At 47.0% G+C, this 19,204-nt stretch overlaps 3 protein-coding genes across 3 annotated transcripts; all 3 read right to left on the minus strand.

The window, feature by feature from the left end:
* Positions 1–2,307: 2,307 nt before the first annotated feature.
* On the minus strand, positions 2,308–5,875 carry LOC112900849 (the record flags this gene model as incomplete). The annotated part of the gene is made up of 5 exons (XM_025969641.1): positions 2,308–3,706; positions 4,023–4,172; positions 4,340–4,444; positions 4,543–4,642; positions 5,622–5,875. Coding segments are annotated over 5 exons (1,530 nt in total), but the record flags the coding sequence as incomplete, so codon positions are not given.
* A 1,036-nt stretch (positions 5,876–6,911) lies between these two features.
* Positions 6,912–11,395, minus strand: LOC112900850. Its single transcript, XM_025969642.1, has 7 exons — positions 11,327–11,395; positions 9,886–10,051; positions 9,585–9,787; positions 8,737–8,916; positions 8,200–8,493; positions 7,868–8,111; positions 6,912–7,770 (listed from the first exon to the last, which is right to left on the minus strand). Exons 1-7 carry the CDS (start codon positions 11,393–11,395, stop codon positions 7,622–7,624), a joined length of 1,305 nt encoding a protein of 434 aa, XP_025825427.1. The 3' UTR covers positions 6,912–7,621.
* Positions 11,396–12,017: 622 nt separating this feature from the next.
* LOC112899601 (probable potassium transporter 11) lies at positions 12,018–17,028 on the minus strand. The gene is made up of 9 exons (XM_025968134.1): positions 16,097–17,028; positions 15,440–15,665; positions 14,756–15,001; positions 14,604–14,654; positions 14,072–14,335; positions 13,913–13,965; positions 13,723–13,837; positions 13,271–13,525; positions 12,018–13,140 (listed from the first exon to the last, which is right to left on the minus strand). Exons 1-9 carry the CDS (start codon positions 16,214–16,216, stop codon positions 12,059–12,061), a joined length of 2,412 nt encoding a protein of 803 aa, XP_025823919.1. The 5' UTR covers positions 16,217–17,028; the 3' UTR covers positions 12,018–12,058.
* Between the last annotated feature and the right edge of the window lie 2,176 nt (positions 17,029–19,204).

Below are 19,204 nucleotides of genomic sequence, written 5' to 3' on the forward strand. Positions count from 1 at the left end.
TCACTCAACACCAACCCAGAATCCATGATGTGAAAACATGAACAAACACAAGTATGGATAGAAAGAAAGATCCAAGCTGACATACTACCTACATCTGCATAATGTGTGATTTTATTAGTTGAAGATCTCAAACAAACATATCTGACATCTTTTGGTTTGGGAGCATTCCTGATGGAGGCACCAACCATATAAAAGTTATCAACCGATGGCCATGGTTTGGTGACATGTCACTAGTTCTCGAGCTTGCAGGCCATCACCAAGTGGCGAGAGCATTGCTGAATGTTGCTGCTGATCGCCGGAAAGGAACTACCTGTCTATCTCTGGACGGCAGATGAGATGAGATGCAGCCGCACTGGCGAGCACCAACCAGCCGGTAGTGTAGCAGACACGGCAGATTTTCACATCACAGATCGGGCGATGCAGCGTGCATGGGATCGGATCGGCCTAGGGAAGAAAAGGCACTGAAATGTTCAGGCTTTGGCTTGTTGCTCTGCAGGCACGCAAGAATATATACCAGCAGAAGCTCACGAGTCACGAGCCGTATGCTCCTGCATCTTTCTCACGACTTCTGAAGAACGATACTGAAAATGCTAAAAAAATTTCAGTACCATACTATCATTGATGCTCATCATGATTTGCAGTGATCATGGACCACAAAAACGCCGGGTTTGTCGGCCTTATCATTGCAGATTTCAGAGTAAAGCGTTTTGGTTTCTGGTGCTCCTAATCGGCTTTAGCGATTGCATTGTGCAGTAGGGCGTAGGATACAGTGGCCACTGCTGTACTGACTCTGACTCGTGAACTCGTCGCTGTTCTTTTCGGTTCATTCATTCGTTCATAGGTCTGGAGTCGCTGTCGTGCAAGGACCTATGGTTGCAACAAACTTGACCTCTGAACTAGAGAAGAGGACTTTGCCTGTTGTTGCCTTGTTGGTTAATTTGACATTTTGACATGATGTCCTTGTTAGAATTCGGTTAGCACCTTTTAGGAAAAGCTGAAAGGAATGCTTTGTGTGTAGATAGGCATGAACTTGGTCTCAACTCTCAACCACCTCTATCCATCCATGTTATTCCTTTCAAGTCTGAAATTTTGTCTAGAAGCTAGTGCAACGTGGAAATTTTCTTTGTCCAAGTTGTCATGTTAAGTTCAACCTATATTTAATTACTTAAACAGAATCAACTTTTTTACTTATTGGATCTTTATTAGTTCTGATCGGTGTTCACTGTTCAGTGCATTGTTTGGTCTCCCTTCTTGTGAAATTGCCAAATTGGGGCCAATTCTGCACGGCACAACAACAGTTTGTCATATCACACACATACACACACACACACACAAAATCTCCTCACAAAATAAACCGATTTATCGGTGTACCAGAAAACTTAAGAATGCGTTTCGGGAAAAAAAAAACTTAGGAATGAGAATCAATTTTATAAAGTGATATATATTAGCACGCATAACAAAAAACAGAGTTTGCAAGAAAAAATAAATGTATTCGAGAAAAAAAGGAAAAGAATAAATGTTTGGTGAAAATTTGACAGCTGACCTAGAGCAAAAGTCTTTTGGCTTTGTAAGTACCACACGTATTACTATACGATAACCAATAATATCCTTCTTGCTGGTTAGCCTCAGGACATTATTTTATCTTAATGCTGTGGGTTGGGCCAACATTATTCTGTTAAAAGTTGCATCTCATCATGAGACAGCATGGGATCAGATGGCAAGGCCGAATCTTCAGCTTGTTATGACATCTGCAGCTTCAGAATAACAAGCAATCATTGACTAACTTTCTATCTGCATACTCCATTTGGAGGCCCAATCAGAGCTTTGTTTGCACTAGCCGGGAACTTTTACAGATGATAAAGCCCACGGCTATCAGACAGATTGCATTATTGCAAGATCATCGTCCAAAGATTTCTGGTAAAAGGAGAATTTAGAAAAGGGCAACACATCAAATTCACAAGGAAACTTCGAGCCCTAATATAACATGTCAGTGCCTGGGCCTCTCGGAACAGCAAATTCTTTAGGTGTGTCTTATCACTGTTCTGAAAATGGTTCAAGGACCACAAGCATGCAGAGATAAGACCGGTGATCTGTACTTGAGTACTTTCCATGGCATCCAATGCATCTCCCAACAAATAATGTAGGCATCACTAGTTGTAACCCAACCGCAGTGTGGTAACCCAAACAAAGAACAAGCAGAGCTGCCAACCACACTCAAGTACCTTCAACGAATCAATGAAGAGAGTACACATCAATATAGCATATTCTACTCAATTCAACAGAGAAACTAAAAGCAGTAACTCAGGATTTCCTCAAAAAAAGAAGTCAGGATTTCCTTAAAAAAAAGAGAGAAAGCGGTCAGGAGCCAAATCCACGTGAACTGAGTCCAATGCTGCAATGCACATGAAAAGTTATACACTGGAGTTGCTGGTCTCAGACAGGTTACAACCCCAATCACAAATTCAGGGAGGGGTATTAGTACTATGAGCATATCTAGTCTGCTCTAACGACACAAGAAGTGAATGCTACAATAATACAAACAAAAGAAAGTGGCGATTGCTTTTGCTTCCTGTGAATTAGACTGATCCCATGAGCGCAAGAAAGCATGCGACAGCCATATTACTTTATTAGTGATGGATCCTCTACACAGTTACAAGCTGCAGCCTTGTTTCCAACGTGCATCCTTGTCGAGATCCCTAACAGAGTGCTAAGAAGACTACAATTAGGATATGAGATGGCGAGGTAAGAACTTTGTTGCATATTCCAATGTTCGCCCAGATGGAATTCACTGGGGAGGGAACCAACCACTGCCGTAGAACTTATCTGATGGCCTTGGCACTGACAGACCAACATGATTGACTTGCATTTGGTTTCTGTTACCATCATAAGCCGAAGAAGACCAATTGGTTGTTGCCCCTTTATTCAAGTTCTGAGGTGGGATGAAGTAGTTTCTATTTCCATCATAAGCGGAAGATCGGTATGCTAAAGTGTCATTAAGAACAGGAATATCACCCATCAGAGTCCTGAACGCAAACACAAGGCATGGATCTGACCAGACGTGTCGAAATAGCGTCGACAGGGCAGATCCAGGCATATTATCAGAGGTTTCACCTTGTCCAACTTGTTGCGGCAGAACAGGTGTCTCAGCTGGTGCATTGTGGCATCCAACATCTCCTGAAGAGTATGGGACTGATGCTCCTTGAACTTGATTGGGAACTGAACGGTATTTGTCCTCAAACTTTTCCGAAGAACTTGCGGTAGGTGTTCCATCTTTCATCTCAAGAAGTACAGAGGAATTGGCCTTTCGCCTAGGTTTCTGGACTTGCTTTTTTTGTGACTGGTTGGTGATGTCTGAATATGTGCTAATAGGTTCATCTCTTGGCGCATTATTATTTGCCTCCTGGCTAATCTTCAGTGCAGCTAAACGAGGTGATGATCGAAGAGGTGTAGCAATCCCTTTGACAGGTTTAGTTTTGCGTTTCTTTTCCTTGGTTTTCTGCTCCACATTCTCTCCAGTTCTGGTAACAGATTCATCTTTCCCTGGAGTGTGTTCTATCAAGCCTGATTGGATGCTCTTGGACTCTGTAGCTTCAACTCGAACAGTTTCCCTTTGGACATTTCTCAGTGTGTTGGTACCTCTTGGTATATCATATTGATTAGACTCATTAGCTGCATCCGATTGTTTATGATCTGATGGATTTCCTGTCTGAATTTTATAAAACAAAGATCAGCAGTTGTAGTGGCCAACCACTGAAGGAGAAAAGGCAACAAGAAAAAAAATCTTTCCAATTCACTTAGTCGGAATACAAAAGTCACGCCAGAACAGCACCACAATAATTTAGCAGACCTATGTCAACATAAGATGCATCATATGGAACAATGTTTATGTTTTGGTGCATATAGGAAATCCAAAATACTACCTAAAATCAAACTTCGTGGTGATTTGCATCACTGTATCATTCCAATATTGTAGCTAACAAGGAGAAACACAGATGTAGGTAAAGCACAAAGAAACAACTTACACGATCAGATTGGTCCCCTGCAGTATGCAGGTCCTCAATTTTTCTCTTGTTTGGCAACGTAACACATTGACTGATGTCTCCAGATTCAATATAGCGGTACACATCCTTAAGAGAGCGAAATTCATATCCATTGATTGGGTCAATATAGAACTGTGAATAAAATGAATCGACCAGTTACCGTCACAAAACGAAAGGCTATGTAGACAGTAAGGCATCAGAATGAAAACCATAAAATAGACATGTTAGAAAAACAAGGCCAAAAGAAACTTATCAATTTGAGACATTTTCACAATTGAATCAGGAGAACAACACTTTACCATGTCACCCTTGATTCTAGATCCATATCGATTCTTTCTAGGTCTGCGTTCTTTCAACCAACCATCAGGTAACCCCTCTCTAGCAGGCTCATACTTGCCATCAGCCTAGGCAGGTAATAGCAAGTGGAAATTTAAAGAAAACTGTCAATTAGGATGGCCATATAAAAGAAAAACAAAAAGGAACGAGTTTCAAATTTATATACCATGGCAGTGGGTTTTGCAAGAACAATCTCACTTTGAGTTATAGAATGAGAGCCCTCACGAGAATCAATAATTATGCCTGGTTTAGAACAGCAGAAGATCCTGTTTAGCTCAGAGAGACAATGAATGACTCACTAAGTCATGCAAGGAGACGTTAGGTATGTTAAGGACGTATGCATGGAGTGCATTGCAAAAATGGAGTGCATTGCAAAAATGACTCACTAATTTGTGTTCTTCAATGATAATGCACTACCTCATGTGTTGCGTTAAGAAAACCAATGGAAAAAGGCCACACTCCCAGTCCCATGGAGCTCTTAAGCACTACTTAGAACTTTAGACGTCACTGCATGGCTCAAAATGAACCAGAGCAACTGAAATTATATTAATCCACTCACATCAATTCACCCATTCAGCTTCGGAAAGAGATAATCTAAGCAAATCCTAGAGATGACCTAATACGCTCATGCTAGCAGTGAGCAATTCATAGAAGTGTGGACCGAGGTCCCTGTATAATCTACGATTCTACAAAAATCAAAATACTCATAACTTGGTGGGCTAACCTACCTAGCAAGCTGCTTTGAAGACTAACTGGATTGAAGTCTTAAAATAAAACTTTAAATACTTAAGTTAACAAAAAAAACAGCCTAACTGAAAGGTCCCTTTTCATGAATTTGTCTTTTGCTAAGTTATTTTTTTACTATCCAAATCGCACATTAGCATGGCGCTGCATGTGCAGCACCTCAAAACAATTCAAGTAGGAATCCTAGTCTGGAGCTATTTGACAGACAGAAACTAATGAAGCACTGGACCAAGCACAATTTCTGCTTCCAGATCCAAAATCTGATACATATATATCACCAAACTAAGAAGTACAGAAGCCACGGAAAACAATCACAGGATATAACCAAGGAACCCGCCCATGTTCTCTAACAATCCAAACTCTAATTTTTGCGAAACCCAAAGAGCCCCAGTAGCACATAAAAAAATAAGCTAAAATACAAGTTTTGCACGCACACTGACTGGCTCGAAATAGCAGCACGGGCCAGCAAGAAACGAGGAGCCGGAGTAAGAAAGAACTCACCGGCCGGCGCTACGGCCCGGCTGCGGCGGCCATGGAGCTCGGTTTCCGCGGAGATTGCTGCCGACAGGAGGAGAGGAAGAGGAGGACACGGCAAGGTAGCTGTTGCTCCCACTGCTCCACCTCCACGCACTAGAAAGGAGCCGGAGGAAAGGCAGCAACTTTCTTTTACCCGCGCCCAGTGCCCTGATGCCGCCGCGAGCCCGCGACTTTTGTCTGCTCCTCAAGATACGATGAGGTGCGGCGTGGTGGTGGTGTCATGTGCTGACTGTGACACCGTCCTTGCCCTTGGCTCCTTGCAACATTAATCTCCTACCATTTTTCTCCTTCCTTGAGCTCCTTCGACTCTTTTTCTTGCCAACCACCTGTGAATCAGGCAGGACAACTGCAAAGCACTCTGCACTCATCAGCTTGCTCCTGAAAGAATTCCCAGTTCCCGAACACTTTTCTTCTCGTTTTTCTGCTTTTCGGGTGGTGTAGTCTGAAGGTTAGAGTTCAGTCAACGTTGCTTCTGCGTCTAACTGCATGATGTGGCAGCTTTGCAGCATTACTAGCAGTCTAGTACTCACATATACTGGTTTATCTAGGGGATATTTGGATCAAGTGCTAAAGTTTAGACTTATCAATTAGCAGATTTATCCAGTATTCTACTGTACTAGCCTTGCCGATTCTGCAGTTGAGGTCTAGGTCACATCAATCGCCGTACGGATGAAGATACCCCAGTGAAAGGGAAGGTAGCCTGCCAAGTGCCAGTGTGCCACTCCTCTTGGTTTACCCCAATTATTGGTCTCATCCTCCCAAATTCAGCACCTGCATCCTTTCACGACCAGACCGGACGGATAAGAGTCACAGTTACAATTACAGGTGCGGCTGAGGCAGAAGGGATGGGCAACCCAGCATATTAAAAGCTAATCACCGATTCAGACGACCGATACAGCAAAAGCAAAGGGTTTCTGAAGGACAGATGAGTCAATCAGAAAGAGAGGGAGCACACTGGCAGACAGCAACATGAACGCATAGAGGAATCCGTTTCTCTGTAGCCCCCAGCTTTATGAAATGGCACGAATAGTCGAGGGAGATCAACAGGTGTCGACTTGTGCGGGTCATTATACCCAGCTTTTCCCACATGCTCAAACGTGGAAAACGATGGATCGATCCCACACCCTTGCTATATACGTTCACTTCAGCTGCCAGGCTGCCACTATCTGAAACTCAGGATTCAGAGATGGATTTCCACCAAACAAAATCGTCAGTGATTAGTTGCAATCACGCAGGAATTTAGCTTGGGGGCAATTGACAGCAATGGTAGTGGCCATCAGCCATGCTGATGCCTGTCTGCTGAGTGCTGAAGAAAAAAACATTCCTTTCGGGCGGCAGCTCACCAAACAAAACCTGCTCTCATCTGAAGCAGGGAGGCTGAAACGTGGAAAAGGATGGATCACACGTTTCTTGGCAGCGAGCATAGTGATGTAGGTGTTCGTTAGGGCTGCCAACCTCTTTCTATCTGAACTTTAAACATTTAGAAGTTGGCACATGCCCTCCAGTCTCAGGTAATCAGCAGCAATAACCACAAATTTTTTCGCATGGGAGAATTGACACTCACTGGCTGAAGCATGAAGCAGACACGTTCCCTGCAAGCTCAGCGGCTCACCAAACGAAGCCTATTCATCAGACGCATGTGATAGCCTGCATCCCTAGCATCAGGGATTCAGACTGCGCCAGAAACCTGCAACGCTAGGCTGCAGCTACTACTGCTACGTCGCTCCGACCTGGGGCAACCAGATCGAAAGAGACGACCAGGAAGGGCCCGTCAAGCAAGCGGAGACACGGTACATGGGAGGAACCGGCGGCAGGCGGCGGCTTGCACATCGGCGGCAGCGGCCGTGGAGGAAGCACAGCGTCGCAGGTGAAGACGGCGACGCGGGGCGCCGTCAAGGTCGCCGGGAGCCGGCGCAAGGCCCACTCGACGCCGTCGTGGATATTAGGCGTAAAACTTGCGTCCCTTAACTCCCACGGAACGATCTCGGCCGCCAAAAAGCCATCTGACGGTTACCACTGGCACAGAAAAAGCAGTTGTTTTTTGAACCAGAGCTGCACATTGCAGGTGCAGTGGAATGTTTCTGGTGCCTTGCTCGGTGACCTGTCTTCTCAGCTGTTTTTGCATTGTGAATACAATTGTATATAATTGTGTTGTTTACAATGATTTTCCTCAAAAAATACAGACAAGGATGCTTTGCTTTACATGATACCTTCATTGCCTGACTCAGGGCCACTGAGCAGGTCTTCATATGTCCTGCGGCGTTCATTGCAATTCATTTTCTGCCCTGCTGCAGTTCTCGTAACACCTTTTCCGCCGTAATGCTCCATGCACTTGTCAGCGAGCACCATATTCTCTCTCACAATGGCTGCAGTTAGAGTGTTCTTACACTTGGTAGCATGCTGGATGCACCTTGCATTGTGGTACTTCAATGCGTCAATTATACGGCTGTGAAGCTGGATCAGAAAGAGCAAAATTTACGGGTGTCAGTAATATGCAGCATTGGTGGCAGCGACAAAAAAAATAAACAAACCAATCCCATACATGGTCAGGGTATTTATGCCTAAGATATGAACAAAAGTCTGGTGTTGTAGTTGTTGCTGCTGGATCTGGTGTTGTAGTTGTTCCTGGTGGAGGTGGAGGAGCTGGATTTGTTGCTGCTGGAGCTGGAGCTCCCCTTGATGATGCCAGTAGATCATTTTCAAGGGTTTGGTTGCGTGGATCATTTCCAAGGGTTGGTTTGCATGACTTTGCAGGTGTGGCCGTTTCAGTTGCTGACGTTTTCAAAGGAGTTGTTCGAACATTTGTTCGCGACTGTGGAGCTTGATGGTCCTTCTGCTGTTGTGACTCGCTAGTCAGACGGCACAAACAAGTCAGCGTTGCTCAATATAGAATGTTCATCACCAAAGAAACTTAGATTATTCTGGAGGAAACTCTTCTTCTGGTCCACTCCTAACAAAGTTGACATGAAAGTGGACTCACATCGGTTGTGTGGATCTTGTCGCCACCGTCGAAATTTTTTATGCAGTAAAGTGTGTAAACAAGACGCAGTTCTTGTTCTTGCGTGGATTGACCATGTACCTTGCAATGTAGCCATCTGCTCTGGTTGGGGGTTTGGGTGCCAAGGGAAGCAAAAGGTCTTCCACAGCCACAATTAAGTTTCGGCACGTCCTTGGACTTGCGACCCTCCAATTGCAAATATTCCACTACCTCACCTGCGTAAACGTTAAGCACACCCTCCCATATCCATAAACCGCATGCCTGAAAGAAAAAAACGTTGTAAACTGAAACCTCCAAAATCCATAAACCGCAAGTGTGAGAAAATGGACGAAACTGTAGGGGAAAGCTGGATATCGTATATCACAGTGCAGGAAAACGCGCTGAGGATTCCTGGGTGTGCGCGCCGTGCGACGGAAGGCCAGTAGACCGCACCCACATGAAGCTCAGGTGCTTGAGTAGGGTCACGGATCCTCAAGCTTGAGCTTGCCGAATAACCAGCCATGCCTGAATCCCCACTAGATGTGCAGCAGTGCGGGCGGGCAGGTACTAACTTGGGGCCAGAGAGCGAGGATGCCGGCGACTTGCCGCCGCGTGCCTCGAGCCGTCCAGGCAGCAATAGGAGCAACTGACGGCGGCGCAGCCGTCCACAAAGCAGCGGCCGCCCTCCAGGCAGCAATGGGAGGAGCTGGCGACGAGGCGCGGGCAACGACGGCGGGCGGCGGCGAAGCGGTCCACAAGCAGCGCCGCCTCCACTCAGCGATGGGGCAGATCTGGTCAACAGAGCAGGCACGGCTACTCCGAGCCGACCACGCGCTGGGATAAAAAAAAAAAGTGGGGCCGGCACGGGGGATACGATCCCATGGAAAAACGGAATACATCTTGAAGACAATGAGAGAGAGTGCTCGCACATATCGCGAGACTGCGAAAACCTGTGGCTGAGATAAGCTCAGCTGAGCATGCACACGCTCAACTGCATTTCCGTAACGCCATGAACACGGCGGCGCTAATGCCGGAAGTGCCGCGCGCCGGCGAAGACGAGCGGCACGCCGTACTTGTTGCAGCACGAGACGGCTTTCTTCTCCCTCTTGCTTCCCCGCGGCTGAGAGATGATCCCGATGCCGCTGTGGCACGCCTCCTCAACGGCGTCCTTCCAAGCTGCGCCTGTTCGTTCAGAAAAAAGAAACAAGATGGCGACGTCACTTCACCAAACAACCTCGAACAGGACATAACCTTCATAGGAGAAGAGATAGATAGCGGTGCCTCTCACCGAAGGGGAAGAAGGCGTCGCTTGCCAGTGCAGCTCCCCTGGCCTCTCTTCTCCCGCCTTCCTCGAGGCGATCCTGAGGCTCTCTCGCCTGCTTGGCTGGCCGCTGCCCATCCCCAGCGTGCAGTTGTTCTGCAGCGACAGCATCAAATCAAACAAAGTGATAGTTGAGAAGCCTGTGAGATTGGCAATTTTATGCGATAGCTGTTAGCTGACAGAAGAACACACGAACCTTGGCTGATCCCGAACGCTGATCACGGCGTCGCCATTTCAGAAGCTATTGCCGGCGGCCAAATTCCACGTGCGCGCGGCGGCTGGGCATCAGACACGGTGCCATGGCCAACGCCCAAAGCAACCAAGGCGCGCGATGGATGGACGCCACGGCGTCACCGACGACGGAGAGGGACCAAGCTCTGCGACTCCGATTCGGCCCTCGTCATCTCCCCTGCTCGCACTGTGCGCGCTGCTGCGCTCGACTGAAAATCTTTGTGAACCGGGCCGCTTATGCGACGCGGCCGAGGCGTGGTAGAGAAGAATCGTGCCGCCTGATGGCGGCGCGCGGCAACTCGTTATCTCCTTCGTATCCGTCCGTCCCGCCGCTGCGCAAACAAAATTTTGCGAATAGGAATCCACGGATGCTGAGAAACCGGATCGACAGCGACATTGATCCATGGAGGAGGAGGAGGCGAGCGAGGGGCGGCGGCACGGAGGTGAGAGCGATAACTTGTTGGATGCTGCCGAAATCTTGACGGTCGGCTCAGGCGCCGGCCACGGCGGTTGCGCCCGTCCAGCGTGAGCCTCCAGTCGGTGGTGTCCCCGCGCGCCACGTTTCTAGCGGCGGCGTCCGCTGAAGCTGGTTAAAGATTTCAAGGGGCGGTAGAAGCCCCAGCGGGTTCGCCATCGACGTCGGCGCCGGCGGTGTCAGGAGGGGTAGCGGCGGGAGTATTTGTCAGATAACCCCCTAACTATTTCCAGAAAAACCCCTAAATCGGATCCCGATTAATAATCGCGATCCGACTATTTATATAAGACCCCCTAAACCGGATCACGATTACTATTCGCGATCCGATTCAGGAAGTTTTATGTAAATATGTAATTTTATAGGACCCCCTACATGATAATTTGTACCTGTTATTATCCTGTGTCCCCGACTTGCCGTCCGCCGTCGTGGCTGCTGGCGATCCGCGGCCTGTGGTTTCAGTGGGTCGTCCACTCGCCTCTTAATATCCTTGTGCTATCCCGTGGCCCACGCCAGACGCTTCTCTATCCGGCGTCCGGTCCTCCGCCATTCGACCTCCGGCCCCTCCGCCGTACGTCGGTGCGTTGGGCGGGGCGGTGCTTGGGGACGAACGGCGTCGTCAACGAGTCGCGAGAGCTGGCGTTTGATTCGACCGAGTCGGAACTTACGCTGCGCTCGTCGCAGATGAAGGTCGTGTTTATGCCGTCGCAGGTCCTGTGGTCCCAAACGCCGACCATGGCATGGCGTCGATCTTCGTTCCAGACGCCATTAGCAGGGGCGAAACACGAACAGGAGCAGTTCGCAAGCAAGAACTCATTGCTTTACTCTGTACAAGACAATCTACATATCGGGGAACCAGGAACAAGGATCTGAGTGTTGGATTGATCTCCCAAAGGGCCCGATGGGCCTCCTCTCTCACGCGCCCTGATCGGGGGCGGTCCAGCCCGTTGGTAGCTGGTGAGCTCCCATCGCACTGCGCCATAAAGAGGAGGTGGGGGCCAGCGGCACAAAATACGAGGTTCACCGTGCCGCCGCCACCCCCACCGACAGACCAAAACCCTAGCCGATCTAGAGCAAGCGCAGGAGCGGCGGAAAGACTCATCGCCGCCTTCATCGACGACGCCACATCGTCCCGCATTTTCCCGTGGCGACCCGAAGGACGCCGAGACCTACACCGAGCCTCGACTACTTCGAGCATCACCGCCACCCGCGACGATGGCGGGTCCCTCTGCTGCTCCCGCAATGCAGGGCCACGACGGTACGATCCCCAGTGCCCCTTTTGCTCTCTCCCTCACTTATCTCGACTTGTTTAGATCCACACGACATCACCCAATCCTATCATGCAGTAGTCGATCCACGGATTTAACATTAAGCACTTAAGGGAAGAAGAAATTAATCTCTCAAATGTAGTATATCTGCCCGACGTTGAGCAGGCTCTCATGGGGGACGTTGAAGATCACGCTGTTCTCCCTGCACATCCTCCTCATGAAGGCGTACATGTAGTCCACGGCGAGCTTCTTCACGACCCCGGAGTCCCGCCGCGCGCGCACGATGGTGTTCCCGAGGATGTGCACCACGCCGGCGTCCTTGCACCGGTTCAGGAACTCCAGCTCGTCGCCCACCGTGCTGGCCTGACCCTCCGAGCACCTCGTCAGCAGGCTGCTGCCCGTCATCCCCCTGAGCGACGGCGGCGACTGCGCCGGCACGATCGAGTCCTGCGACGAGAAGCTCAGCTCGCCGTTGGAGCACATGGTGCTGCAGGTCTTCTCGCCCAGGAACGCGCTGGCGCTGCTCGTCAGCGGGCCGCCGCCGCCGCCAGTCCCCAGCTCCGGCACGCTGAACTCGTCCGAGTCGGAGTAGCCCTCCATCATGCTCTCCAGCCGGACGAAGAAGAGGACGCAGTCGAAGAGCATCTTCTCGAAGTCCTCGTCCCTCTTGTGGAGGTCCTTGTACCCGTACCTCGCCACGCAGCGGAACATGTGGAAGTTCTTGGGCCCGATCCTCCTCACCAGGAACCGCTCCTCGGTCGGGACGGTGTACACCGGCAGGTACTTGACGCAGACGAAGACGACCACCGAGTGGATCGCGGGGAGGTTGGTGATGAAGTGGGAGAAGATGTGCGGGACGCCGCTGGCCAGCTCGGTGTACACGAAGCCTATCCCTGGGACCCTGACCAGGCCAAGGCTCGGGCCGAGGCCAAGGATCCAGGCCATGGACACCTTGCTGTGCATCTCGAACTCGTACCGCTTCACGGTGCAGTAATGCCACACGTACATGATGAGGAAGAAGGCCGTCGCGATGACAAGCGGGACCCAACCGCCTTGGTCGATCTTGAGTATGCAGGCCACGAAGTAGGGGACCTCCACCATGAGTGAGAGCACGATAAAGGTGACGACGAGGACCCAGTGACTCTTCCACACCAGCAGCATGATTGGCACCATGAGGAATGTTGTAACTAGCATAACTATAACCACGGCGGTGCCTGTTCATTCAGTATGAAAGTGACAGTTAAGTGCTGTCTGATGTATCATGCAGTGCAGGTCACGTCATGAAAATTCAGTACCAACTGTTCTCATTTCAGAAATGATTTTGGTTTCCAGAGGAAAACTTACCATATGCATTTCCTATCTGGCTTTGGTTCTTGAATCCAGCAGTGACAGCAATGCAAAGAACCAGAAGGACCCAGTTGATGTCAGGGATGTAAATCTGCCCCAGGAATTTCTTCGAGGTGTGGACTATCTTCACGCGGGGAAAACAACCTAGTGCAAGAGCTTGCTTTATGATTGAGTAGGTTGCAGATATGGTGGCTTGGCTTGCAACAATTGCTGCAGCAGTTGCTATGACAAAGGCTGGCCAGTATATGGCATCTGCAATGATCAAAGGTATCACTGTGAGCACCAAAATACAAATAGTAATAGTACACAGTGACAGTGCGCACTGCCGATAATGCGTTCTGCACTACGCCAACGTGCATCTAGCAGACATCATGTGGTGGCACACTGACAGCTGTGTCTTAAAACTTGTAGTAGTGAATAGGATTGTGACATGTAGGCCTAAGGGGGACCTGGAATGGACCGATAGAAGGCGTCGGCGACATGTTTTTTGTGGGAACTAATGTAGGCAGCCTGCCCAGTGTATGCCAGTAGAAGGCATGGGAACACAATCAAGGTGAAAGCAATCTGCAAACAGATATTTTCACTTTAGCAAACATGTAACCACATACCATATGCTACTCGATACTGGAGGCATTTTACCTGAATTGCCAATACAGGGAAGTGACAGAGGTCAGCAAATAATGCTTCAGTTCCTGAATCGAAAAAAAAAATGCTTCATGTTGCAGTGGATTTACTAGAGGTTGATGAAAAAGTGAGCTCTATGGCTTTAAGAAAAAACTACAGTGATCTAACTCTGACCTGTGATGCTAAGCATGACTCCTCCCAGAGAGGTCCATATGTCAGAATTCCATCTCCGTCGGAAAAACCAGTATATATACACTGGGTTGTATGCTTTTAACACGGACTTATCATACTTATGTATGTTAACAGCTCCGACACTTCCAATTAAGACGAACCAGAGAAGAACTATTGGTGCAAAAAGCCATCCCACTTTATCTGTTCCATAGTGCTGCATGCTAAATAATCCAATCAAGATGACCACAGCTACAAGAACAACAACATCTGCAAGGGCAGACGAGACCAAATATTAAACAGTTTTACTATATCAAATTATGTAAAAGACAGATTCAGATTTTTGGAATCATCGTAGTAAAACCAAAAAGGGCTGATATGTAATGGGATTGCGAGACATAAATCGACAAAAACATATACGCCTCACACTAATTTCCTTCGGCCGTTGCAGCAAGAGTGACCCTTTGTTTTACACTATTTCTAATTGAAGTTGCCGTACACAAGAATTTCAAATAATAATGAAGTGGCAAAAACATACCAGTACTCATGTTCTGATTCTGTACTTTTATGCCACCTGATGCAGAGAGAACTACAGGAAATACAAAACCATAAGTCACACCCCAAAAACCATCAGATTTACTCAAAACGGTGTGATGCTTAGCATTGTTCATTAAGAAATGATGATGATACCAGATATAGCAGGAGTAAGGATCCCATCTCCAATAGCTGTACAAGTACCAATGAGAACAAGAATAAGAAGAATGTTTCTCTTATATGCATGTGCCTCTAGCCATCTCTTTATTTTTGCTGAAACTGAATTCTCCTCGTATGTTTGCCGACTATATGTCGTCAATTCCTCATCAGTCCTGTGTTGATTAGGTATGGTGTTGATCTTTGCATGGCGGCACAATAGGGAATAAAGAGCAAATGTACCACCTGAAAGAAAGTGCAACAAATTGTCACTTTACATATTATGAAAACAAGTTGGCTAGTGAAGCAGCAGAATCACTGATCTAGTGATCTCTCATTCTCTCCAACATCGAGCAAAGTAAAGTGGTCTCAGATTAAAAGTTTGATTTTTCAAAAAAAAGATTAAAAGTTTAATCATTCGAATAAGGTAATTTAGCAGGCACTTTGTAATCTATCCGGAAAAGAAAGGTAATCTGCTAATAAATTCAAGAGGTGTCAGATGACAAAAGTGTAATATTCGCATATCCTTGGTGCATACATTTTTCTAATCTGTACAGATTACGTGTTTTGAGAAGTATTGCAGCTAGTCTTTCACTTTTTAAGGCACTAATCAGATCATATATGGGGTTGGTTAGGCATTTGCTTTTAAACAAAAACTTGGTTACACATCGTGAGGATAAGCACCTTGACCGTTGTCATTTGCCCTCAAGACAACAAAAACATACTTCAGAAGTGGAATGAGAGTGAGGGTGTAAATAATCAAGGAAAGAGCTCCAACTACATCCTCATCGTTATCTACTCCACGAGGAAAGATATTATAGAACACGTATAAAGGTGATGTGCCCAGGTCACCAAAAACCACCCCAAGGCTCTGAAATGCCAGCCGTAGTAACAAAGCTGATGAGAACTTCTGCATGAAAGGAAACAAACAGTCAACAAAAATTCTTGATTTCGCAATATATGTACTTAAATCACAAGCTAGCATTCTTCTTCTGGTAGTGATTTCATTGGGGATAGAATGAACCTCAGACTTGTGTAAAGCAAAAGTGTTCCTTGGTTAGGAAAATGGTAACATGATCAGAGGAATCAAACCAAGTTTCTGCGGTCATGCTCAACAAATGGCAAATCAATTGTTCATGCAGTAAAAATGTAGAATCGACACTGAAGTGGAGCATTTGTTCTAGAATGTAGATGTGTTCAGAGAACGTGCTGCACAATGAGATGGATTGCCACATGCAGACACTAATCTTACATCTACTGCAAGTATTCAGGAAAAATTCAAGTCTTGGCATAAAAAAAACAAAATCAACATGGAACAAATGAAAAGGAGAAATGCCAGACCTTTTCTCTGTACATATTCTTCAGTCTCCCCGCCTCCTCATCCATCGGTTGATCAAGGTTCTGATCTAGCTCCCACATGCTCCCCCTGCTTGTCACCTCACCTTGTGACAACGACGCCATTGATCTCTTTTTCCCTCAGCGACAGTTCCTCCGAATGGAAAATTGTCCTACGAAGCGGTATTCAGATTCCGCAGCTGCTTGATCTCACACTCGAAATTCAAACTCAAATCTCGTCATCAGCATCACTGCATTCGATTCTTGCATCAAAGCAAGATTGGAGCCAGCACCAAGCCTTCCAGCCAAATCTCCCCACTAAGCAGCCATCTGCTCCCAGAAGAACTGCTTCCACCGCTTTGGTGTTTGCACGAAACGAAGATGGAATCTTCGGTTCAACAGCGAAGCGGCGAGAAATCACAGCAAACTCACAGCACAGCCCGAAATCACTATGCAGAAATAGGCCACGGGTACCTGTGGCAACGAATAATCCCGACAAAAATCCAACCTTCCGTCCCGAAGACCTCAACAAAATCGAATTTTGGCGCCGCGAGGGCCAAGACCGCTCCGAAGTCCGAACAGGCGAAGCACAAGAGCCGCGAAAGGAGTGGAGGACGACGACGAAGAAGAAGAGGAGGAGGAGGAGGATTTGAGGTGGTGACTGGAGGAAGCAGCAGCGGTACCCAACCGTGGCGAGGCAAAAGAAGGCAAGCAATACTGCCAGGAGCAGTAGATGCCTGGGCACTGCGAGGAGAGGAGGCAGCCAGGCAGGTGGGGCGCCCCCACGAATTCGGCCTAGAAATAAATGACAAAAAGCTCCTGCCCTCGGATATGAATGGTTGCAAGTTTCCCACTACTTACAGACAAGAAGAAGAACCGAGGAAGAACATGATAGCAAGGGAAGGAGAGAGAGCAAGGAAGAAGTTTTGTGCTTCTTGCCTGAGCCTGACTAGTGTTTTATGGATGTAGAGTGCAGCAGACCGGACTGTAAAACTGTTGAGAGTGCTGATGTTGGCATCATGGCATGGCAAGTCACTGTCTTAGTCATCTAGAGAAAAATACTACTGTCTTACTGGCATTGATGCTGCTTCATAAACTACTTAATTAATCAGTTCAAGTTCGTTTGGTGATCATGGGATCCAGATTTGTCACCTTCTCTGTTAAACTAGTATTTCATTCAGCTCATCTTGTCTGCTAGTAGTATGGTATGGTACGTGGTACCTGTTTCCTTACTTGCAACTTGGAATATCTAAAATTTGTTCTTTGACATTGTTGGTTTTAATATATGCTGGGATTTTTCTATAGTATCTGGAGTTCTAGTCCTCTAGACTATCAGCAACAGCCAATAGTCAGTTAATGGGACGCTAGTTTTTTTTAAGTTCAATGATCTACAATCCGGGCCAGATATTTTAATACATCTTTGTTACATTTATATATACTCTTCTTTTCTGGAAAAATGAGAAAAAGAAGAAGCAAATCTTCTAACTGCCACCAGATGCATCTTGTGGCTACCCATTTGGTATGCAATGTATCTATACAAGAGAGCATTCTCACACACCTACTTCAAATTCCCCCATCCATGCGTCCTTTTCTAGAGAGTTTGCGTAGTTAATGTGAGCTTGATTTTTCCCATTACATTGGGAAAAAAAGGACAAATTCGGATACAGTCACATCTGCCACCGGCTGGTCCCTCCAGAGAGAGGCCTACCCACATATGAAAGCTTTGGCTGGTGTCCAGCCCTGAAACATGCTGGTAGATAGGTTTGTAGGAATAATCTTGCTGTTTCTGGTTCCATATATTCTTGGGAACAAAAGCACTGCAATTATGCAGGGGAATTGGAATGGAATGCGATGATTTTGTTAAGTAATAATGCAGGGGAATTATGCCCGGGAACTAATTCCCTGGTGACTTTCCTCGCCACAGAAAAAAAATCAAATATTGTTATCTTTACGGTTGCAAACGGCCCGTATTGTTCCAGATTAACTCTGCTTTTATAAACTTCATTCATGTGCTTTCAGCCCTGCCATATCTTGTTTTCAGGTTAGTTCTGAACATGCCAGGATGTGCGTCAGACAAGCAGCGTCCAAGGCATGCTAGCTGAAACTGACGGTGAGCGCGGCGGCTAGTGCAGGTGCAGCCACTTCGCCTGCGTCATGGCTCAAACGGAACTGACTCATCAGCGTACACATCACCAGGTAGGTTGTAGGTGTGTCGTGTATGTAACGTTTATCCATCTGAACTTGCAGAAAGTGACCCTTCTGTTCTGCCCTCCTCTGAATTGAAAAAGGAGTCATGGGCTCATGGAACAGTGAGAGCACCTGAAAGGCATGGGCTTAGGGTAGAGGGCGCAGCAGGTCATGGATGAGCTAATGGTTTCTGTGACTCTGAACTTCTGAAGGAGGGTTAGTGGATGTTATTCTCTGCAGGTGGTGCGATCCAAGCTCCACCACCATACTCTATCAATTTATCATTCTTCCTCTCATTGTAACCTGTTTTTTCCCCTCTCTCTATCATCACTTTCCCTTTATCTTTTTTGTGTGGGGTTTTAAGCTGCCTAGCTTCAGGTTGGTCAAGTTACATCGAGCAAAAAGATCAGAAAAGGAAACTTGTTCTTGGTTTGCTTCTTCTTCTTCTTCTTCTGAAATACTATGTCCTTGACCTTTAGACTTAACTGATTGGTGCACGGTAGCTCAACACACTTAAAATATCTCCTTTTTATCTAGATACACAGTGAAAGGACGTGGGTGCTTTTGAAGTTTGAACTTGTAAACAGTTAGCTAGATGATGGTAAGTTTTATGCTGTTAATAAACTCCATCTTTACCCTTTTTATTGGCAATTCCTAGAAAACACCCGGAGTGTTTCACATAATGCAGAGAGTGGAAAAGGAGGGACCACTTGACTGAGACTGTGAGAGTGAAGTGCACTTTTGATCCGACCTAATTTGGCGACAAGATAGTAGTGTCACCGTTAACCCCTTACAACGCTCCAAAGTATCGTGATTAGTCTACCTGTTACGATGTTTTGACGTCGTATCTGCAAGACTGAATGATATAGCTGTTTTTTTCTTGTGAAACAACCGTGCGTATGCGAACGTTCACACACACACGGACAT

This window comes from Panicum hallii, chromosome 7 (genome assembly GCF_002211085.1).
Source record: "Panicum hallii strain FIL2 chromosome 7, PHallii_v3.1, whole genome shotgun sequence".
In the NCBI taxonomy this organism is placed as follows: domain Eukaryota; kingdom Viridiplantae; phylum Streptophyta; class Magnoliopsida; order Poales; family Poaceae; genus Panicum; species Panicum hallii.